General features: G+C 35.0%; 1 protein-coding gene across 1 annotated transcript in view; it reads left to right on the plus strand.

Annotated features, from left to right (window-relative positions):
* Window positions 1-25,230, plus strand: part of LRRC7 (leucine rich repeat containing 7) — a 119,103-nt gene that overhangs the window by 32,669 nt on the left and 61,204 nt on the right. The window contains exons 6-9 of the mRNA XM_015821195.1: window positions 20,463-20,526; window positions 21,219-21,293; window positions 23,270-23,414; window positions 24,208-24,280. Coding sequence (XP_015676681.1) covers window positions 20,463-20,526; window positions 21,219-21,293; window positions 23,270-23,414; window positions 24,208-24,280 — 357 coding nt within the window. The remainder of the gene's footprint in view (window positions 1-20,462; window positions 20,527-21,218; window positions 21,294-23,269; window positions 23,415-24,207; window positions 24,281-25,230) is intronic.

Below are 25,230 nucleotides of genomic sequence, written 5' to 3' on the forward strand. Positions count from 1 at the left end.
GGCAAAAAGCCAAAGAGTCTAATTCAACACTAGAGGTGACTATTTGATTAATTAGCTGACCCCATCTCCTCTGCCCCCCCACGTGCTTCCTGCTTCCCTTCTACCCATCTTTTAATTCATATTATTGTACTTTCCTTATTTATTTTTATTATTTCATTGTTTTGCTATTGCTATTGCATTTACATTTTTATTATTTTTTCCATTTTATTGTTATAAGTAACTCAGAGTAGCCACACTGTGAGATGGGCAGCAAATAGATTTACTAAACACAGAAACAAGCAAATAAATGCATATAGCTTACACAGTAAATTGTATGAATATTACACTTCATTCTTAAATCATTGATGGTTATTTAACTTACAATTAGCCTGCATGCTTAACATGACATTAGTAGGTCATTCACATTTTACCATATTATCTGAAAATGAGGCAAATACAATTTTAACATATAGCTTTTGAGCATAATTATTTTATTTTACCAATTCCCATTTACCATAAAAGCTTAAGATCATGCCTAAGATTTATCTGTTCCCGAGAGTGGCATCTGTACTTGGGAAAATTAAGTGCTGGAGTGTTTTGTAATAGATTGGTCTGGAGAAGCCTCATGCTTTGTAAATATTACTCAAACAACATCAAACCTGCCAGTTTTAGGCCCCTCATAGCAAGGCACAAATAAGGAAAAAGAATTACACAAACTTATATAAGGTATTCGTAATGTCATGATTAGAAAGTAGTAAACATAATAGAATTTGCAGATCTCTTTTATTTATTATTTCACTGTGGTTTATCCTTGACCAATTTAAATCTTTTTGGCCATGCTGCTACAGCTTGAATCAAATTGGCTATTTATGTTCAACATTTCTTTTGTTACTTTCCCAGTGTCCTTACCATCTCTTGCACCTTGAGACAGGCACACCTTTAGACCAGGGGTGTCAAACTGCCAGCCCGGGGGCCGGTTGCATCATGCGGAGGCCGCACCTACCCCATCTCCGACAATACAAAAAAAGTTGCGATAGGTCGCAACACGTCACATGACGCGACGAGTTTGACACCCGTGCTTTAGACCAAATATCTACAGGAAAAAGATATTTGCATATATGACTTTACATTCATTAATGTCAGCAAGCCATTGATAATGTGACTAATAAGGCTGCAAGAGAGATGATCTTCAAACAGTGTCATCAGTGGTGACTCCTTCCTGTTGTGAATCCTGTGAATTTTATAGTATCGGGAAAGGATTTTGCCAGGAATATAACTAAAGCCATTGAAATGATTTAGAAATTACTGTAGTGTCCTTGAATCTTCTAATACCCATATTGAAGGTAGGTGGGGGAAATATAGGAAAAGGAAGAACTATTCTTATCCCAATTGCACTGATTAAAGAAATCTTTTGCAAGAAAGACTAATTAGATACAATTGTTGGCACATCCAATGAAAAGTTTTGCAGCATTTCAGAAGCAGCTCTGTATTTGTTTATCATCTTCATGGCTACACCAATTTATTTGTGGTTCTCTGTGGTTTTATTTGAAGCTTGGTCAAAGCTCTTCTGACTTTTTTGCAATGCTGCAACTCTGCAGAAACACATGGGAAGACTTATTTTGCTATTGGTTGGATTGCTTACATTGTTCCACTGAATGGCTTCAGACGTCAGATTTCTCTTACTGTCCCCCATCCCCATGCCCTGTTTATTGTAGTTGTGCAAGCATTGTTTAAAATGTGTCTCTCCAATTCCTCATTCTATTGGGCAAAGTGCTTACTTACACAACTGCTGATATGCAATCATTTCATCATCACAGCTTATAAGACGCTTTTAAATGCAACAAATTCAAAACAAAAAAGTTCTACTGAATTTTTTTTATTTTGTGCAAGCAGCTGAATAAATAAATACACATAAATATTGATGGAGAGAAGGAAGGGGAGAGCTAACAGCTATTCCCCCCCTTCTGTGGGAGATGAAAGGGTTTACTTGTTTCAAGGTCTGTGATTGTGCAGATGGTAGAATATTGATTGGATTAAAGGTGTGTGTTTTTTTGCACTCTTCTCTTGGTCATTTGGAAAAAGAACATTTATTGGCTCCTGCAATCCTCGCACGTTCTCAACATTTCAAGGGCTACAGAAGTGAGGAGAAGAGCAGATCAATTTTAACCTACTTTGTCAACATTCTGTTTGAGAGGATGCTTATAAAATCATTAAAGTTGTTTTTCATTGCTTTTGTTCATGAGTTTCTAGTTATTTATATTTAGACTGTTGCCTGTAACTATCAACTGTACTTACATTAGTTACCAAGTTTGTATTAAGCCAACATACATCAGTCTTAACCTCACTGCAACGTCTTCGGTGAGTCAAGAAGATATACTGTATATTTGCAGATGGCCCATTTCAATGAACTATCCAACTATCATAATTCCAGACAGAACCCTAGAAGACTAGGTTTCCATTAAGGTGGGTACCTGGGGAAAAAATAATTTCACAGAATCTCTGATCCCAGGTGTTTTAATTGATTACTATAGTAGGGAGGAAGGAGACTTTTGCAATATTTACTGCTGTGAGTATGAATGTGTCTGATACCAGTATCAGAACTGTTACCAAAATTGCATGACAGACTAGTAAATCTCCTATAATTCTACAAGAAAGTATTTGATTATTTGATATCATGTGAAGTGTTAGTACCACTTTATAATACCTTGGTAGGGCCACACTTGGAATATTGCATCCGTTTTGGTCACCACAATATAAAAAAGATGCTGAGACTCTAGAAAGACTGCAGAGAAGAGCAGCAAAGATGATTAGGAGACTGGAGGTTAAAACATATGAAGAACAGTTGCAGGAGTTAGGTATGTCTAATTTATGAAAAGAAGGACTAAGGATGATATGATAGCAGTGTTCCAATATCTAAGGGGCTGCCACAAAGAAGAGGGGGTCAACCTATTCTCAAAGGCACCTGAAGGCAGGACAAGAAGCTATGGATAGAAACTAATCAAGGAGAGAAGCAACCTAGAACTAAGGAGAATTTTCCTAACAGTTAGAACAATTAATTAGTGGAACTATGTGCCTCCAGAGGTTGTGAGTGCTGCAACACTGGAGGTTTTTAAAAAGAGATTAGACAACCATTTGTCTGAAATGGTATAAGGTTTCCTACCTGAGCAGGGGGTTGGACTAGAAAACCTCCAAGGTCCCTTCCAACTTATGGAAGACTTCCAAGGTCCCTTATTCTTAAAACTTTTAAATACATGATTGATAACTAAGTCCCTCAGTTAAGATTTTTTTCTTTGTAAATATGCATTTTAAGGAAATTTTAATGATTGATATGCAGTTTGTATTGAAAAAATAAGATAGGTAGGAATTTGCACTGCAGCTGTTACAGAGGCAAAAATGCTAGAAAGGAGATCTTTAAAGCTCTTCCTAGACTAATTCTTTTTATATTTCAGAAACTTTATTTACTATGGCAAAATAGAATTTGATAAAATTGCCAACAGTTCAGAATAAGAGGATCAGCCTCTGAACTATTATCTTGAGCATCTTTGTAAACACCGTGCTCATTGCAGTAAATAATTTGGCCTTCTTCACTGTCAACAATGTGTTATATCTGCCTCTTAACAAAACATTTGCTTTGTAACTTTAGAAATCTTGATATCCTAGGTTTTATCTCTTTTATCAAATCACCTTTTCCAGGGAAAAGAGAAAATCTGCTGCCAATAGTTTACAATACATTTCATTTTAAAGAAAGTAAAATATATATCATATATATAAACAGTGATCCCCAACCTTTTTTGGCACCAGGAACTGGTTTCTGGAAAAGACAATTTTTCCATAGGCTGGGCAGGAAAGATTGTTTCACATGCTACCTAGATCTCATGCGTGCAGCTTTGCTCATGTCTGCAGACTGGTTCCTGACAGGCCATGGACTGGTACTGGGGGTTGGGAACCCCTGATATATAACATCTGCAAAGATTTGAAAACAAAATGTGGAAAAACAAAATATTTAGTATAAACAGTATAGAATGAATTTCAAATTAATAACTATCTTACAATTTATAAAGTAATTATTGAATTATTGTAATATTTCTAAGCTGACGAGCTGATTAGTTTTGATTAAGAATTTAAAGTGAAATTATTCATGAGTTGATCACTTATTCAAATTAATGAACTACAGAATTAATTTTGCATTTAAAACCTAATTACACTGAACAATTTACTTATTGTTCATTGCACTGAAATGGTATAGGGTTTCCTGCCTGAGCAGGGGGTTGGACTAGATGATCTCCAAGGTACCTTCCAACTTTTTTATGATGACGATGACGATGAAGAAGAACAATATAAATTAGTTTTGCCAGCTCTTTAAACCTATTCTATCACTTCGTAGAAGAAAAAAAAGAATTATTTTTTCACAAGGGGAATTAGTTTAACTTTAAAATGGTAATAACAAATCTCAAATTTCTTAAGTAAGGTAAGAATAGGATGAGACAGAAAATTAAATGGAAATGTGAAGAGCCTCTTCTGGTGACTTCGTAGACATATCCCTGTGGTTTTATTAGCTATATTCAAAAGTGGTTTGGCATTGTCTTAGTTTAGAATATTTTTTCAATTTCCAAGTCTAATTTATAGTTATCTTATTTCATCTGCTAGTCTTCTACTCAAAGACTCATTAGCTCTAATATTACTTAACATCCCAGTCCAGACATAAGTGGAGAAATGCAGAAGGTAAAAATATACGGTTGGGAAATCCAGTGATGTAAAAGATACTAAAGGTTCTAAAGGCCTCAAGGGTTCTAAAGATTATGTACATGAAATATATTTTAGATGTAGAAAAAGCAGGTGATCGTATTAAAGGGTTTATTTATATCAAATAAATGGGAACTATATGCTTAAATAATTTTGAACTGCCTCTTTCATGTATCAGACAGCAAAAGGTTATTTTTATACAAAAAGAGAGAAATCATAGGTGTCCTATTTTGTCTTTATTGTTTTAAATACTCTTTTGATTGAAGAAATACATTTCAAAGGTTCATTTTCTACCTTATTTTTAAAAATTGACAAAAAAAAGAGCTGAAATAATTTTATTTTCTCAGCCCCAAGCTTTGCAAATAAAATTATATCCATGTAATTGATTGGTATACCTTAGGAACAGTTTTTCCCTGCCCTTCAGACAGTGTTTCAAAAATACAAGTGATATATGTATTATTTTATTTTTCTGCACTCAAGTTTCAGTTCCCGTTAACTCTAAGAATATTTGTGCCAAATTGGATGCAACCTTAATATAGGTGTACACAAATCAAATTCTAGCTGTGTGTGTGTGTGTGTGTGTGTGTGTGTGTGCACGCCTGTGTGCTTTTTCACTATTCTTGCTTTAGACAACTGCAAGTCTATGCAATAGTCTTAGCAACATTTTTGTAAGTAGTTTACCATTGCCTTTTTCCTAAGGCTGAAAAAGAACTGACTTTTTGTCTACAGCAGGACTAAAACTCACAGTCTCTGGCTTTCGTGACTCTACTTATTATTTTAAATTCTACAGTTAGGAAAGGGCTTATAGATGTTCTTGGTGTTGAGTCTTTTCTCTCTTGGTCAGAGAAACTGGCAGTTTGCTGGAATCTAGAGCAATGATATGTAGAAATGACATTGGGAGGCAGAAGCTGCAGATTAAACAAGAGATAAGAGGCAGCTGAGTCTGCAGAAGGAATGAGGGTGTGACTCCCCCTAGTTTCTTGGACTGTAAAGATGAGAGAAGAGATGTATTTTCAGACTTGTAAGATTCTGTAAATGTAGAGAAAAGTTAGAGCCAGATCTTCTGGGTGTGCTTCTTGTCCAGATTACCTCGCATGGCTGATATCTAGATACTAAACCTCTGGCAAATAAAATTTTTGATTTGCTTTTCTTTCATCATCATCTAACCCAAGCAAGAAATTTCTGTAATGCATACATTGTACCTTATATTGATCTTTTCAGCATCTTTCCCCAGATTATGCCTTCAAATACTTGGTGGACTTGGAACCACTCAGGAACAACCCACTTTCAGCAGCACAAACACAGTCTAATCTACTTGAGTATCTATAGATACCCTTTTTCTGGACTGAAACCACAAGTTCATCCTCAACAGCCACTAATGGAATATAAGTCCTCTTTTGCTATTACAGCAGATAGACATTTCCCATCTGTTCCTTCCTAGAGTTCTCTCTGAGATGGTTTTACAATTTGTGGCATGGAATCTGATTTTATACTGATATGAACTTTTTCTTTCCTGTGAAAATTGTGCCTTATGACAGTTTAAATTAATTCTGGGCTTCTTGTTAGCAAAGTGAGAACAATTACGTTTGGATGTCTGCATAGATGCGTGAATATGCAGGAAACCATTACTGAAGGTAGGCTCATTAGAGACAATAATTGATCATAGGTAGATAAAAAAAAAAAACTCTTGACAAGTTGACAAAGGCAGTTATGCAATCCTGTGGTCCCCCTAGCACACATATATTGTTCGTTATTTATAGTTTTGTGGTTGCTGTGCTGTCAACTTTTTAAAGTTTTAGAAATTTAATAAAAAATTAAAAAATATCAAAGTGAATCAAAAATATCCTGGCAGATAGTTTTTCCTATATTTTTTGTAACTTTCTGACTCATATTTATGACAGTTGCAATGTCCTGGGGTCAGTGATCATCTTTTGAGACCTTCTCACAAGCAAAACCAATGGGGAAGCCAGATTCACTTAACAACTATGTTAATAACTTAACTGCAGTGATTCACTTAAGAACTGTGGCAAGAAAAGTTATACAATGGGGCAAAATTCATTTAACAACCGTCTTGCTTAGCAACAGTCATTTTGGACTCAATTGTGGTCATAAGTCAAGGACTACTTGTAGTGCTAAAATGACGTGCTTAGGAGAAGTTGAAATTCTGATTGGAAAGATGTTCAAATGTTCAAAGAATGGAAGAGAGAAAACTGCAAAAGAGATAATCAAAATATAATGTTTAGTAAAGATACTGATTTTGAGGGCCTAATGTAAAGAAAAGACAGAATCAAGAAGAGTTTCTTATAAGAATTGCAGAACCTATGTAATATCAAATTAGTATTTCACTTCTTTATATTTTCTTGAATTACTTTTAAAACTGCAAGAGCTTTATCTTGAAATAATGAAATTGATATTTTTTTCTCAGCTTTTTCAGCCATGGAAAGATCACTGGATGTTTTGGGGCCAATTATTCTCTCCAACCTATTCTATTTCATATAATTATTTTTATGGGGGGAAATGGGTGGAGGAAATACTATGTATGCTGACTTCAGCTTCTAATTGAAAGGTAGAATATAAATCTAACATACAAATATTTTTTGTAATGAATGGACAGGTAAGCTCCAATTCTTACATTCACTCTTGCAGGATTTCGGCATGCAAAACACTGATCCCTCCAAACCGTTTATTCCTATTAGAGAGAAGAACAGTTATCTTTTTAAAATCAAGTTGCTGGATGAGAGAGAGGAAACTTGTGGAATTTAAATCTTCCCCCAGTTTTAAACTGGAGTTTGCAGGAGGAAATAAATTGGCAAAGAATAACATCTGTTTCAAGAGTTCTAGACATAGTTAATCAATTATATGCTGTAGGGCAATTTGGAGTGTCTTGATTTACATTCACTACTGTCCATGAGGAAGCACTATACAACCTCGTAGTTGGAATATACTACTTATATTCAAGTCCTTCTAGTCGTCAATAGTGAATACAACCACTGTAATACAGATTTAAGCAAACTTTGTTAAAGATCTTGAGGCTTCTAGAGTGAGGCCCAGCCAGATTAATATTTGGAGCTCTCTATTCTGAGAGTGCAAATGAGTGAAAAATGAGAGCATATCTATTGGAACCTTTTACAGCAAAGCTGCTTTTCCAATATATTTTTCTATGGAGGTTCTTTTAAGATACTGTTTGATTTTAAGACTCTCCTTTTGACTCCTTCAGGACTAAATGTTTTATATGTGGATTTTCCAAATCAAAAAGGATTTTTTTTAATCTCTTCACTTTTCTTTTCATCAAGTTTGATTCTGTTTATATCTTGTGAGAGTAATCAGTTTCCCAAATTAGTAAAATGATTTCCCTAGTCTCATGCTTCAATGAACAGGGCTACATGTGGCTATAGGATTTTGTTCTCTTTTATCCTTTTCCATATATTTTATCTTCTAGTAATATGGTGGTGGGGCTCTGTTTCTATCAATGGCAAGGGAAAAGCCAGGTAAAAAGTTTCCCAGAGAATGCAGCTTATTTCAACGATCAGTATCAAATCAGACATCAAATCCAAAAATGAAGCTAGGGTTTGCTCTCTCTCAAAGCTTCTGGGAGAGAAAGTGTAAGACGCCCCAACGTTACCCTACATGCTCAGCCATAATGCTGCTACACAGTAGCAGAGGTGAGATAAATGGACACTAGGAGAACTCCAGGGCCATTCTTTTTCCTTTTTCAAAAAAACCCATTTCTTTTAAGATGTTGTTTTGTGCCTGACAGGGAAATAAGAGTCTAAACCAGGATAGGTTGACAAGTACACCCCACTAGTTCTTTTCTCTCTTAAATAATTTTTAGCTTAAAGTAAGCTGTACCCAGTGCTTTTTTTCTAAAAAAAAAAAAAAAAGGTGCCGGAACTCATACACGTCATACAACCCGCCTTGCCTACCCTACAAGGTTCCATCCAAAAAAGGTGCTGGGCGTTCTATGAGAAAAAAAGCACTGCCTGTACCCAAAAGTTATTTTCATTTTTAGCTTCCGGATTTGATAGGATAGTGTAATGGTATTTGCCTAAGAGAGACTTGGCAAAGAGATGTTGCCAAGGGAATGGTCAGGTAAGAGACAGAGTAGCCTATAATTGCATACTGGGTGGAGCAAGAAGCTCAGAAGAGAACCTCTCTAGTTTCTTGAGCTGTAAAAGAAATGGGGGAAGGATTGTAGTTTCAGACTTCTACAATTCTCTCTCTGTAGCTTTACAATAAAATAAAGACAATCCGATTGTCATTCCTATCTGGTTTATCTCATAAGGCCAACAAATAGCAAATTTTCCTCTGGGCTGTTGATTAGTGGAAAGACATATTGGGATACAATGTACCAGAGTTTGAAACTGTAGTGCTTGAGGTAGCTCAAACCCACCTTGGAGTCCAGTAAACCAGTGAAGTGGGCATCTGTTGACTGACTTTAGCTCAAGAAATTAGAAAAACAAGCCTGGATATTATGAAGAAGAATAGAACTGGAATTCTAGAGCTGGAATTCTAGCTGGAAAACCTTAACAAAATGGAAACTGAAACAAACAGAAAATTTTTAAAAGTTGCAGCTAGAGACAGAGAGAAGTAGACTTTTCAGTTATAAAGGGTGGACCCAAAGAGTAGGATATCTTGTACTGCAAGCAAGCCAACACTCCCAGTTGCAGAAAAATACACATTTTCAGAATAGAGGGAGAGTGAGGATTTCATCTACATCCTGAACAGTTTTAAAATCTACCAGTAGGGGGAAAAAAGTTTGGCCAAGGAACTTACACCTCAATGTTGTTTCACCCTATTACTCGTAAGCCATTTAACCCTACCATGTCCAGTCTTATTTTTGCAAAAATGGATATATTCAGGCAGTGCAATTTCTAGTCCAGAGTATCTTGAAAACATACAGCTTACATAGATATCCATTATATTTTATATTCTTGGCTTTTCACATACATTAACCAGCAGTTCTTTGTGGTGATTCCTCTTCTGTGGATTATTTCATTACTTAGTTATTTATGTGCTGTTTGAGTCTAGACCGAAAGATAACATAACAATTGATCCAATATATCTAAAACCAATTTGAAAAGGATAAAATAATAGAAGACATTTCATAAACCATCAAAAACCTGTCCTTATCCAGGGATGAATCAGATCCAACACATATGCATTGTGATGACACACAACTTTGCAAATTTCCAGAAATTTTACGAGCATGATTCTTAAATAATAAATTTAAAAACACACCTTAGAACTTCTGATTGAGGCCAGACCAAGTTTTTGCTAATAAGGGAAGAATTTAGCTTTGTGTGTAAGTAATATATAAAGCTCAGACCAATAAAACATTTCGGTAAAACGTATGCAGCTGTCCCAAATCTCTGCCTCTGTCCACATGCATAGGCATATTTAATGTTATTAAATTTCTTCTCCATGACCTTTGAGCGTAGGGCATTAGATCTAGCCAAAATGAATGCCCTTTCATAAGGAATAAAAATGGCAATGTAAAAATATTGAGATGGCATCAAGTCTCTTTAGTACTGATACACATTTTCAGAGCTTTGCTATATAAATGAAGCTGTATAAATAAAGCACTCATAGCCAGAGTGTGGATTGAGGCCACATAGTAAGGCAGATCAGAATATAAGCTATATGCTCCTTCCAAGAGGAGGTTAAATTTAGTCCCTTCTGGACTTAGTACCCAAGGTCCTTTAGTACTATCAGTTTCCATAGTGCCTGTTATTTAATGGCTAGCTTTCTTATATGGCTTTTCAGCAGGATCCAACTTGACTTTAGGGCCTGAACATGTTAAAGTGAGCATTAAAGTGAAAGCTAATTGTATGGAACATCAAATAACCATGTCTTTGGTTGCAAACTGTTACAATTTGGAAGGAATATATGTTTTCATTTAAACCAACTAGGTATCTTTATAAGCTAATCATTACTACACATAGAAAATACATTCCTTAACAGAATTCAATATCATCAACTTTTATACCCAAAATGAGAAGAAAGCACCTCATCCTTACTGAGGCAAAAAAAAATGCCTTGGGCTAAGCCTGAAGCATCCATCAACATCATTCTTTAAATTTTCATGAGTTGCAAATAATAACAGTTTATGTTTTGTAGTCCTCAAAATAAGAAATATAATAAATGCCTGTATTCCAAAAGTAATATATTTTAGCTCGTCTAACAATCAGTCAGGAATTTCTGGTTTTTTAAAAATCTAAATATGAATTATGCGTGAATATTAAAGCTTTAAAATTTGGATATTCTCAAGCCATTCTTTATGGAAGGTTGTATGCATCTGATAATAATAAGAGCTAATGTTACACAGCACCAAGATGAAATTGCAGAAGGCTATAAATATTTCTGTGTCAATTAATCTAGGAACTTAAAATATCTCCTAATTATAGCTGGAAGTTCAATTTCAAACATGCCTAATTCGGGCTGGTTCATGTAGAGGGAGTCTTCAGGAAACAGCTCCTCACTTAAATAATTATTCTTGCACGGTAGAGGTTGCTATCTCCACCTTGATCTATCTCTCTTAGAGAATAAAAACCATAGATTAGATCAAAGTAGAAGCTATTATTTCCTTTATTGATATATTTTTAATGTATATAGATGCATTTTTATATGTATGAAATCAGGAGTAGGATTCCGTAATTTTAAAGGCTTGCTTATGCTCTAATTCTGATGGTAGGTCCAAAGATGTGATGATTGTCAGAGACCTGAATGCTATTGTACTTTTGTACACCATTTATTTCCCTAATAATAAAATCCAGTGCCTTAAAAGTAAAAACAAATTAACACTATGGAAAGCACAATACATTGCCGAACCATTTGCAGACAGCTGTACAAACACCCAGTCACACAAAACAATTACATGGAGTAACAGTCACTATTAAGCATTATTTGGTTGTAATAGTTTCAGAATTGAAGATCTACCATTATATCTTATCTGAATTATTAATCTTAAAAAAGCAAATTATAGGATGTCTTGAATTATATGTATCTGTTGGCAGGGTGGCACTTATTATATTTCTTTCTTGCATACAGTACAGATCTGTTCAGTGCAGATACCTAAACTTGCATCTATGTTTCTGTAGAATCTGTAGTAAGTTTTCTAAAGGAGGGACCAGTAACAGTTTGGATCTGTGGAACTACTGCTAGAAAAGGAAAGGATATTTTGTTTGTTTTTTCAAATCTTGATGTTGTGGCCTTTTTAATGTAGTTTCCAGCTCAAGGAGAACATTTCGGAAAGTTAATCGTTTTTCAGTTGATTGGCTAGGACGTGCTGAAGATGTTATCTGTTGTCTACAACAGGTATAGAATGCTTGTAGTAAGTATAGCGTTGGAATCAGAAGAGAGAATCTTGGTATTTAACCACAGCAGCAGCATTCTACATTAACTGAAGTTTCTGAAGATAGAATATATTAAGGTGATTCAGTCTACACGACAGATGAAACAATTGCATGCAAGATTATGGCCAAATTGCCTGCCTCAATAATTGGGTCAGTATATTAGCTAAAGGTTAAAAAAAAAAAGCTCTCTTGAAGAGAATTGCCTTCTGGATAATATTAAAAGTAAAGGTGAATCCCAGAGCATCTCCAAACTATAAAACTAATCCTTCAAGAAGAATATAAATCCACCCATAAGCATTTCTCTCCAGGAAATTAAGTTTCCTGACTAAAACCATTGCTTTGCCCAGATTTAATTGCTGTGCATTTACTCTCATCCATTCCAGTAAGTGTATGACCTCACATACCATTAGACTTCAACATCATTCTTAAATTGCAATAATAAAAATCCGGGTGCTGACAAACATTTACATACTATAGGTGAATTACACATTGTCCATTGAAGAGCGTAGTTTTCTTTGAGTTGTATTTGATAATAAAAATAGTATTCCAAAAGTACTCAATTCTAGAGCAAGACCAAAATAGAATTGTTGTGACAACATATGTAAAAAGAATTTTAATCTGTTTATCACAGCTACAATGTAATCTTAAATTTGTTTATTTAGAGAAATAAGATAATTAATTAAACTTTAACTGTAACCTAATGAATTCAGTTTAAAGTTTAATTAACATAACTCAGTAGTTTATTTGCGTTGTAAAATTCTTCTTCTTTTGATTCCATATTAATAATATAGAGAAAAAATATACCTAAAATGTTAACATATTAGGGGTTTCTCAAAGTCAAATCCCAATTTTCATAATCTTTGTATTTCCTTAATATTCCTTTAGCAGTTTGAAATTTGAAAAACACATTTTAGTTTTCAGTGAATGGCTTCAACAGCTTAGATACTAGATTCCATTATGTAAAAGTTCACTTAGAAATGTTTATCACATGACAATCATGTGGTATTGACTTTATCAAATAAAACACAAAGCACAAGAAATTTGTCTGGGTTTAGAAAAAAGTCTAGGCTTAGAACTCTACTAAAAATAAGATGTTATAACTAGCTCTTTAGGTAAATCACTTTCATGGCCTAAACAATTTTAGACCCTTAAAAGGAGGAATATTTGTAAGAAATCAAGACTTTCTAAGAAAATTTACTAGCAAAGATTTTTTTCCCCCATCTTGGGCCTCTGCAACTTAATTCTGGCCTAAGGAAAGGGAAAATTTCAGTCTCCAAATTTCTAATTTTGTTGTAAGATGACTTAGAAAAAGTGGGGGAAAAAATCATTTCCTAATGTTGTAAGTCAGCTGTCTCTCTTTTAAGTGCCATAATCCATTTGGTAGTTTTAGTCACCTCTTCTGCTCAAGCAGTTCCATCTTTTTGGGCATTGAAATTGATTTTTCTCATCTTAGCATTTGAAGATCGAGAGTGTACCCCTTGTCCCATCGCCTGGGAGAGTACAATGGCACCAACAGCAGAGGATGTGAAGGCAGCACCTTTTCGAGCACCTGAAATGGCAGCATCAGGAGCATCAGCACGAGTAGACTATGTTGAGGTAGTTCTCCCATGCTATATTATGAAACCAAAACAGTTTGGGGATACTACATGCTGATGGAGGCTGCCTCTTACTAGATAATCTTTGAGCCAAATGTTTACTGTGTTTTAGAATATGCACTTTTTCTTTGAGAAGAAAACATGCCCTCTCCACACTTAAACTTCTACATAGGATAAGATTGGGCCAGATCCCAGAAATTTTATCACTGAAGAGCAGTGTTACTAATTTGCATTTCAGCCAAAGCAGCCATTTTGTTTCCTGCAATTCTAAAATTGAAAAAAAGTAATAAATTTTAAATTACTCATAATAGCTTAAAGGTAGGGAAAGATAACTTTCCAAGTCTATAAATTTGCCTTTAAAAGTTTGTTCTTGGATGATTGTGGTTAAAAACAAAAAACTTAGTTGTTTAGAAAAATTTGCACCAGTGTAGACTTGCAAGACAGAGATGGAAAACTTAGTCACTTCCTAGCAAAAAATCGGGAGTGGAAGTATGAGTGATTTGTTTTTTTTAATAGTTCCATATTCTGAGTTGCACTGAAATTTCAAGATCTGCGTATCTTCAGTGACAATATACGTGACCTTTCTCCAAGAGAGGAATATGTGCATCTCCCTCTTAATAAGATATGAAGATGGAGATAGGAGGGCAGAGTCACTCATGTTTCTTCTTGATTACCCTCTGGATTTTTTTTAAAAATGTTATGTTATGTTTGGAAGATATTGTGCATTAGAAGAATATACATTTACTGTGCATTGTAAACTTAAGGCTGATTACAAGTTGCTTGTTTTGTAGTTTACATTAGTCCAGTCATTTTGAGAGGGATTTATATGTTGTATTAGTAAAGTGTCTCTCACTACATTTGCACATCTATTGGTGTGTGTGTGTACTTTATTGAGTGATGTACACTTTCACTGGTATCGTTTAAAATAGGTTCAGATTTATGTTTTCAAAGATTGATAATGTGTTGATGATAAAAGTAGCAGCAGATTATGGTGAATTTAAATAATAGACAACAGCTGCAAATGGATGATACGAACAGTTTAGCAAAACTGGAAATAGTAGTAAAATATTAAAAGGATGGATGCTGAATTCTTTTTAATTTATTCAAGAAATTAGGGCCATATCACTACTGATAAATAAAAAAATAGATTACTTTTTTCCCCATGTGTTGAAATGAAATGTTAGAGATATTTTAAATGTTACCTAATGATAGCTCCCTCTTTCCATTTTCTATATGATTTGCATGCAAGAAAACAAGCAAGCTCAGAGAGCACCAAGGTCTCCTCATGTCAACCCTGAGCTACAAATATTTTCCTTCATTAATAGTCATTAGTACCCCATGAGGTTGGATATCATTTACTTATTTCTAACATTCACTTACTTTATGGTCCAGTGAGAAAGTTGGAACAAGTTCATCTTGAATCCATTTAAGAGGACCATTTTTTATTTTTTAGATTCCCACTATAATGACATTACTTGGAAAATAAAGTTATTTATCTACAGAACCAATTCATTCATCTTTATCAATTAATCCTTAATCCTTTCATTGGGATTACAGGATTATGATCTGTGTTTAATTGGCTAAGCTAAAATATTTCTACTGTCTGTAAATATATCTATTACTGAACATCATAGTTTATTTGCTTTAATATGTTGATGTTTGTTTTTATAGTTTGTTATATATGTAGAAAGTATTGAATTAAATATTCGGGTTCTTATGTATAAATTATATAGATTCTTTTTTAAATTTTACATTTTTTTATTTTAAATATTGTATTAGGAAGTATGTAAAAAATAGATAGCTTTTTCATATAAATTCTTAAATTACAGCTCAATTAACAAGTAATAGTATTTTACTTAGTTTGGGATAATGTTCCACATAAAAATGAGTTTCTTTTTTAATCAGTGGAATAAAACCTGCTTGAGACTATTTTGAATAACTGTTATCAGTGGAGGTTCATTATGGTTATATGTGGCCATTTTCATTAGTTTATAACTCCTGGTGCACACATAATTCTAAGTCATTATATGATATATTTTTCTTAGTATGACATATGAAAAGTCAACCCTGAGAAATGCCTCTGAATGTTCATTGTATTTGAGGGATTCATAGGCCTTCATAATTCAGTCTCTTTTAGTGTAATACTTTTCTCATAGCTTTAGGGCATGTAGGTGTATAAATAAGATTCCATGGGCTCTAACATGACGCTGGCTATGGTCATAAGCAATCCTGATAATCTTAGCAGTAATACTTCTAGTGTCCACTCAGTCCAGCAGAATACATTTATACATAGGAAAGAAGAAAATTTGCAAGTGTTCTGCAGACAAGAGACAACATTGTCTGGGTTCATTAGCTTTCTTCGTAATGAGTTATCATGGCTTCTGAATCAACTCAGTATATAAGTGGAACTTTGGCTAGTAGTGTATGAATATTTTAAGAATGCTTTCAAATCCTGCCAATTTAGTGATACTGCTCTAATTCTGTATTCCTCTTTGTCTTACATCTAATATTTGTAGGTAAAATATTTATCTATGTTTTATAATATTAGTGTTGCTTGATTCTAGCAGTTTCTTGAAATACAACTTTATTCATCTCAGTGGATTTAAAACATAAAATATAGATCTGATTAGGATTTTAGCATAAACAGTTGGGTATTGCATATGTTTACCTTGCTCTCAATATCTCCTATATTTTCAGAAGAAAGTTTAAGTAATTTTAAATGATTTATTTTTACATTATTAAAAGATAAACAAGAACAAAAAAATAAAAAAGCAGAAAAAAGAGAAGTGCTAGAAATAAAGAGAAAGAGGAGAAAGAAAAGTTAAAGAAGCAGCTTCCAGTCTTCTTTACAGCAGTTACAAAACTACATTATATAGTTCCTTTCTTCCATAACCCATTTAAATCAGGAAACCTAGAAATCTATTTTCGGCAAAAAGCCCATAAAAAGATTCTTCAAAAAGTCCATTAAAAGATTCAGCAAAAAGTCCATTAAAAAGGTTCCACTCTTTTATAAAAATAGTTATTGTTTTCTCCCTAACTAAAAAAAAAAGAAGTCAATTTTGCCCTCTCATCAAATTCTGCCATCTTCACAATCCAATCCTCCGTTGTGGGTACGTCTTTATTTTCCATATTTGTACATATAGTAACCTTGTTGCAATTACCATATATAATACCATATATAAAACCAGTTACCCATAAGTCCTTTCTAATTGCATGTCCAGAAGTCTTAATTTAAAAAAAAAATCTGTTTTCATCTGAGTAATAGTATTTAAAGTTTGGTACATTACCATATGTATTTATATCCAGTACTTTTTCACTTTTACGCATTTCTGCCCTACATAATAAAATGTTCCTTCATGCAGGATTCATAATTTATATATGTCTCATCAGTGCTCATCCAACAGTAACCGTCTCAGGGTCTAGGTGTTTCTTGCTTCTTCAGTTTCGTGACCCCGGTATATATTGCATAAGTTCCCAAGTACTCAATTGGGCTTCCCTGTAAGTTCATGTGCATAACATTGGATCACTAGTTCTTTTGTGTTGTTGCTGGAGTTCTTGCCTGCCATATCGTACCTACCTTGATTTTTTTTTTCTTCCAAGACTGAATACACAGTCTAAAAATAAGATAGGGTAAAATTCTCTGATTTGTTTACTATGAGGTCCGTATTTATCTAGAGCAGTGTTAGTATTGATTATCTCTTATATAATTGTTTGACTGTCCATAATGCTAAATAGTTTGTTGTTCAAAAGGCCGTATCTCAAAGAAATGTCAAAGAACCATTTTGTAATTATAAAAGGCAATGGTATATAACATTGAGATAAATGATTTATGCCAAATAAATGCTTCACTTATTGTCCTGGTGAATTTAACAGTAATGAATAAAACAAGGAAAGAGAAGGAAGGAAGGAAGGAAGGAAGGAAGGAAGGAAGGAAGGAAGGAAGGAAGGAAGGAAGGATCATAGTTATTTGTAAAAGAGTTTTCATAATTAATCTAACTTAACACATATTACTCTTCTGAAGATGCAAATAAAGCTTCATTGCATATCAGTTAATTTCTTTTTTTATTAATGACTGTCCAAATTGAGAAGACATTGGGAAAGAGCAGCCTTCCATGTCCAGCGATAAGGCAAAGACTAATGTGTTTGTAACAGTGGCTAATTGCCTCATTGCAAGAAGGAATAAAAGGAACAGAATGGAGTAAAATCAAGAGAAATTTAGAACAGAAAATATTACTTTATGTGGACGAATAATAGGTTCACTTTTTAAAATCAATTTCCTTTTGGAGGAGAGTACCTCTTAGACGACTTCTCATATGACTTGTTCATTGTGTTTAAAAATGTTACTAATATGTAAATTATTGGGTTAGTCAGACAGTATCAGATACATAAAAGTAGTTGAACTATACAAAACTCATTAGAGATAAGTTGTATAAATTTCCAAGTCAAACGGTGATAGAGTTTTCAACTTTTTGCACCAATATTCTCTACAATCCTATTTTACACTAGTTTTTTTCTCCCTGCTATTTTTTTCTGAGATAATCTGAAGTCCATTCTGGCAGAGAATTACAATACATAAGTTCAACGCATCTAGACAACATCACTGGGAGAATTGATCCAACTATTGAAGTCTTGTGTTGATTGTTTGGCCAGAAGTTAGCCTTGATTGTTTAATATTGAAGCTACTCCAACAATAATGGGGAAACAGTGTAAAATTCACAAGCCAGAATAATTGGTATTACATGTTTAGTATTTAGCATATGTATTACAATATTGCAAAATATGATTTTATACCTGGGTTCATATAGCTCATGTACAGTGAGCTTAGCATAATCATATTATATATTTAATAGGATATTTTCAATACTTTGGTACTGGAAAATTCTCCAGTCCATTATTAGAAAATGCTAGCATTTTGATCCAGAATGTTCTTGGTAAATGCAAGTATTGGGTTTGCAGAAATAATTTTCCATTTATCAAAATGTTCCTTGAAGAGGATCAAATTTTGATACTTCTACCGTGTTTCCCCAAAATTAAGACCTGGTCTTATATTTTTTTTGCCTTCAAAAGAGGCACTAGGTCTTAATTTCAGAGAATGTGTTACCTTAGGATCACCATAGCCAGGCCTCCCAGACCCCAACACCTGTCGCACTGCTGCTTGACTTCTTCTGCTGCCGCTTGCTACCACTTGTGGCCAGACGACATGTGGCGCATCGTGCCATTGCCACTCCTCCCAGCAGGACACTACATGGTGCTTTGTGCCATTTCTGCTGCTCGCGGCAGGACACTACATGGCTCATTGGGCTATTTCCACAGCAGAAACGGCCTGAAGCGCCACATGGCCTCCTGCCGCAAGCAACAGAAGCAACTCAGAGTGCATGAACAACAGAAGTGGCCCGAAGCGCTGCAAAAGCGCCCAAAGCGCACAAGCAGTGGAAGTAGCCCAAACCGCGCAAGCAGCAGAAGTGGCCCGAAGTGTCATGCGGCGTCCTGCCGGGAGGAATGGCAATTGTGCAATGCACCACATGGCGACTGACCACAAGTGGCAGCAAGTGGCCGCAGAAAAAAAGTAGCGACACAGGTGTCGCGGTATGGGAGGCCTGGCTATGGTGGTCCTACCAGTAAGGTAAGCGGGTGCAAGGCGCGTGGGGCAGCTTCACCCCCCTACCCTGTCTTAGCTTGATTTTTAGGGGTGCTTCTCGATCCGAAACTAGGGTTTAATTTTGGAGTAGGGCTTATATTAGGCCCACCCCCAAAAATCAAGCTAGGGCTTACTATCGGGCTGGGTCTAACTTTTGGGGAAATGTACAGATTTAAAATCTCAGTTTAAATAAAATGAAAGCTAATTCACACAATATCATATATTTTAAGCTCTGGAGATCTTCGATCCATAATAAAATTGTGTGCCCAAAAGTACTTTTATAATAAAAGCAGCAATTTCTTCATTGGACAAAAAAATTGCTGACTGCTATGACTTTTTTAGATTTAACTATGTGAATAACAATGCATGCCTTATCATTTTGCATACTGTAGATCAGTGGGGGCGAACCTATGGCACGCGTGCCAGAGGCGGCACTCAGAGCCCTCTCTGTGGGCACGCGGGCCATGTCTCGGAGATGGCAACTGTCCCTCTTCAACCAGCCGCCTGCTAACTCACCGAGGTCCCACGTGGCCAGATGCATCCCAGCATGGCTGGTTTCCCTCCCCCCCATCCCATCCCTCCTGGCCTCGCATGCTCTCCTTTTCCCAGGCACGACCCACTACATTGCCTCCTCAGCTGTCGGCCATCCGTCCAGCTCAGAGGTGGCTTCTCTGAACTGCTGGCGGCGGGCTGTGGAGCCACAGAGTGCACCGGTCGAGGGGCCAGTAGGCTGTGGCTGTTGACGGACACCGTTGGCCCGCATGCACTCGCTGGCCTCTGTGTGCGGGGGCCGATGGTGTCAGGCAGCAGCCGCCCTGCCTCGCCTCACCCTGCAGGACGAGCCTCCTGCCTATCACCGCACCTGCCAGAGACCCCCTGGATCCCCCCCAACCCTGCCCACCCCCCACAGGCGTCCCTCCCCACAAGCAACATTGAGGTGACCATGCCCACCTTGGCCACACCCACCCAATCTGCCATGACCACCACAGCCATGCCCATCCAGTGGGCCACGCCCACCTGGCACCTGGCGATAAATAAGTGGGTTTTGGGTTGCAGTTTGGGCACTCGGTCTCTAAAAGGTTCGCCATCACTGCTGTAGATTTATTAAATTTATTATTAGATAAAATGCTTATAATTGTCTTTGCTTTTTTGTAGGTCAATGCACAAACTGACCCAGCTGGAGAGGCTTGACCTGGGTAATAATGAATTTTCTGAGCTGGTAAGGAACATTTGTTCAAAAACAAACAAAATAACCATTCTAAAAGAAGCAATCATTTAATATACAAACCCTCAGTCTAGTGATCCATATTCTTATTCTCTTTAAGGCAAATTTGCTCCCCTGAGGAAAAAAGTTACTGCACTATTTAGTTTCCTCTGAAAGTTGAATAAATTTCTGTTCTGTGTAGATGACTTTAAAAAATCAGCTATGGGGTGATGTGGATCTATTTCTGTCTGTGAACCTTTTTTTAGAAGATAATAGGAGAATCAGAAATATAACTAGATATTCTTTTTTTATTGTACCTAGTGCTGTACGTTTTGTGGGATAATGTGGGAAAGTACTAAAATAAAGGCTTATACTTTCTATAACTCATAATATTTATTGTACCTAGTGCTGTACGTTTTGTGGGATAATGTGGGAAAGTACTAAAATAAAGGCTTATACTTTCTATAACTCATAATATTTAAAAGTTTAGAGTTTGTAAAATTCTTATCCCAATCTATAGCAGACCTATTGTTATTTGGGCTGCTAACTTTTCCTCCCAGTTCTAATGAGTGTCAGATTGGTGCTTGGTTGACCAACTGAGGTATAGACTAATTAAACCATTTGTAAATCAAAATATGAAATTTCAATAATATTTAATGTAATAATCACTTAAAAGTGTATGTTTACATAAAACATGTTTTTTACAGCCTGAAGTTCTGGAACAAATACAAAACCTAAAAGAATTATGGATGGACAACAATTCACTTCAAACATTACCTGGGGTATGGCTGTATATACATATATGTACACATGAACTATATAATATTGCAGAATTGTATAATAAATATATTTTGGAAGTGCAGATCATTTTTCTTTATTGAAGTTATTTTGGTACTGCCTTCACTGAAAAAGTTCTTAAAAATTCAGGGAGATATTGACACATGTATTTGCCTTGAAAATAGCCCATGTTGAACTGTGTAGCACAGTCAAACATCAAGTTAACCACAGGAAATTTTTGAGACGTTTTTATTATATCATAAAATATTCATTGACTTTTATTTTACAAAATATATTATAGAATTTGCCCAATTTCTATTCCACCAGAATCTGGCTTCTGTATTTTGGACACATTCTATAATTTAGCCTATTTGAGGTACTTTGGTTTAGAAATTATTGCCCTACAATGGACCATTTCACCTAGTTAAAGGTTACACACAGTCAAAAAGGAGAATTTCAGTAATATATAGATTTAACAGTAAAAGTACATAAATCCAAAGGAAGAACGAAGAAACACTCATATGAAAACAAAGAGAAATTAATAAAAGAATAGATCGGCATAAAAGAGTAAATTTTAAAAGGAGAAGCAAATTACCAAAATTGTTAGATCGGTAACTATGGCAATTGAAAATCAAATAAATCTTTATTATGTCCATAAGGCCAAAAGAATGTCAACTGCAACAAATTTAGTGATGTTTCTGGAGATATTTAACTACGTAAAATGAAGCAAATAATCTCCAAATTAGCATGAGTGCAGATTAAGAATTGTTATTAATTCAGCTTGCCATGCTGTTCAAAAAGGACAACACCAAGAGCACATGACAAATTGTTTATTTTCTCTACCGAGTAAGGACTTTGACAGGAAAATTATGACCATGTTTTTTTAACAAGATCAATATCACTACTGTATATAGCAGTAGAGAATAAAAGCCGTTTTGTGAGCTGAGCAAGGAATATTTGCTAAATATTTAATATAAGAGAGCAGTCTTCCATAGAAAGGCAATACAAACAAAGTTGGAGCTTTGATTAAATCATGCTGGATATGTTTGTCAAAGGTCCATCGTTTTAGATGAGACCAGGTTTTCCAGATTTAAATAATGAGCTGATTATACTATTTTGAGTCTGCAACAGTTACTGCCATTTGTAAGGACACAACATTATACTGTAGTATCAAAGAGACCAGAATGCTTACCAAAATGTGTACCTTAATCTAATATAAATGAATAAATAGACTATGTGTTTGGTGCCTTCCAATAACATAGAAGGGCATGCAGCATGCCTGTTCTGATATATCCCCCATATTGGTTAGGAGGGCCTTTGCACAACTTTCTGTTGTGTGTCACTTGTGCCCATTCCTAGAGTGAGGAGCTCTACTCACAGTCACTCATGCTCTGGTCACTTCCTAGTTGAATTACTGCAATGCGCTATACAACGGGCTGCCCTTGAAGCATATGTAGAAACTTCAGGAGGTGCAAAATGCAGTGGCATGAGGAATTATGTATGTTTCTGGAAGAACCCATGTTACGATTGGGTCCAATTCAAGGTGCTGATGTTGACCTTTAAAGCCCTCCATTGCATGGGGACCAGGTTACTTGATGGACTGTCTCCCAGATTTCATCTGCCCTTTCCACTAGTTCCGGTAGAGAGGACATATTACAGGTCCATTATTTAGAGAGCTACATTCAGCAGGCCATAGGTGGAAGTATATTATGGTCTTTTATGATCACCTTTGCCTCACATGGAAGTTACACAAAATATTTAAGACTTAATAACTATAGCTTCAAACAAAAAAAAATTAGAATATATTTTGGTTGGTATTTTCATTTAATCAGATCAATGAGACATCAAGACATTTTGCTTCAATAAATTGAAATTGCCTGTTCATTAACTTTTAAGTTTGTAGTGTATTACTGTGTTAAATATTAGTAACTGCAATGAATAGTTGAATCAACTAACTATATTCTTATGTAATCTTATCAAGTCTATAGGACGATTAAAACAACTGATATACTTGGATATGTCAAAAAATAGGATAGAAAGTATAGATCTGGACATATCAGGATGTGAAGCCCTTGAAGATCTACTATTGTCATCAAATATGCTACAACAACTGCCAGATTCTATAGGTATTGACTAAATAATGACTACTCTGGAATTGGGTTGGGGTAATAGATGAAATTCATTTAGATTCGTCTCAATAGTAAAGAAAAAACCAGTAAGCATAAGCAACTTTAACTTGAAAATTATATACTGCTCTTACATTAAAGTTCAAGAAAACAAATCTTCATGTCATGCTTCAAAGTGTAATAAAAATGCATTCATTTTGCTCAGTATATCATTTTCCTACGTGACAACTCATGCTTGAGTATGTTTCTTATAAGTTTTCAATAGCGTTAATATTTTTGTTTCATAATGTATCTTACAATAGATATAGTAATTTCATTTAGAAGATGTCACCAAGAATAATTATTCTCACAGTATGTAAAATTAACATCTTCAAATATAACTTTCAAACTGCATTTTAAAAGGCATAGTGTAGGAATCAATTTAAATGGATGTCAATTAATTTAGATGCACTGTATTGTCAGCAGCAAAAATTGAAGTATCTTTGGTTTATCTATGGAAAAGAACACTTTCAGTTGATCTGTCAGATTCTGTCTGTGTGTTTCTCTCTCTCTTTCAATCCTGTTATTTCAAGTCACTTCTGTTCATACATTTTTAATAGGCATCATAATATAGTACTCAGAACTACCAAACACAAAAACTGCACTTTGCATTGCAAAACAAATGTAGTATTTGCTTGCACTATCCCTTTTATTCTAACTCTCTTAACCAGTGTTAAGAAACATTAACCAACTATTTAACAATACCCCTCTCTCCTCTCTCCTCTCTCCTCTCTCCTCTCTCTTCTCTCTCCAGGGCTCTTGAAAAGACTTACTACTTTGAAAGTAGATGACAATCAACTCACAGTTCTGCCCAATGCTATTGGAAAGTAAGTGGAAAACATTTTAAAACTTTTCATTTGGTTATATTTTAACAAAAAGAAAACAATTATTTCCTTTTCTTCCTTTACTTTTTTCTGCAGCGTAATTTCTTTCTTTGTATTTTTGAGTTTCGATTTATTTCGGTCATCACTATATTGATAGGCTCCATCATACCTTGGATTCATCAAGCACTCAAATAATGTTCTATCTATATTATAGGCAAGAATGTCAAAACCAAAGTCACTAAAACTCTATAGATAATGTAGGTCAATCCATCTAAGTTCTATTTGTGTAATAGAATTTAACATTATTATTACATTATTGTGTAATAGAGATAATAATAATGTAATACTTATTACATTAATACTAATAAGATGTAATAATGTAATAGTAATTACAATAATGTAATAATTACATTATTATGTAATAGAACGGGGTTGGACAAGAAGATCGCCAAGGTCCCTTCCAGCTCTATTCTGATTAATCACTTTGATTCATCTTCTCCACCAGATGGAAAAGCAGATGAGAAAGCACTTCCCAGTGGCATGGCCTTTTCTTTTAGTGATACTTACACATAGTTCTCCATGAGAATATATTCATTGTCAAAACTGGGATTAATTCTATTTTCATACTTGTTATTCTTTGTTATACAATATTTGCTTCTCCTTTTATATCTTTATAACCTGCTCTTGTTTATTATTTCCTTATTGAGAATAAACTCTCGGATGACATGAGTCATGTCCAATGAGCTCTTGGTACAGATTTCCTGCTAAAATGTTTATTGTCTAATCTTAGAAAGTTCACATGTTGTTCTGTGCAAGGCCAAAACCCCATAAATGTCTCTATATAAGTAACTACTTGAGGAAATCAAGTTAAGGATATTGGTTTTCTTTTTAAATCCATTGATTTATTGATTTCAGTTAATGAAGAGATAAGTATATGAAACTTTTCCAGCCTT

This window comes from Protobothrops mucrosquamatus, unplaced genomic scaffold (genome assembly GCF_001527695.2).
Source record: "Protobothrops mucrosquamatus isolate PMUCROS unplaced genomic scaffold, P.Mucros_1.0 scaffold1270, whole genome shotgun sequence".
NCBI classification, from domain to species: Eukaryota; Metazoa; Chordata; class Lepidosauria; order Squamata; family Viperidae; genus Protobothrops; species Protobothrops mucrosquamatus.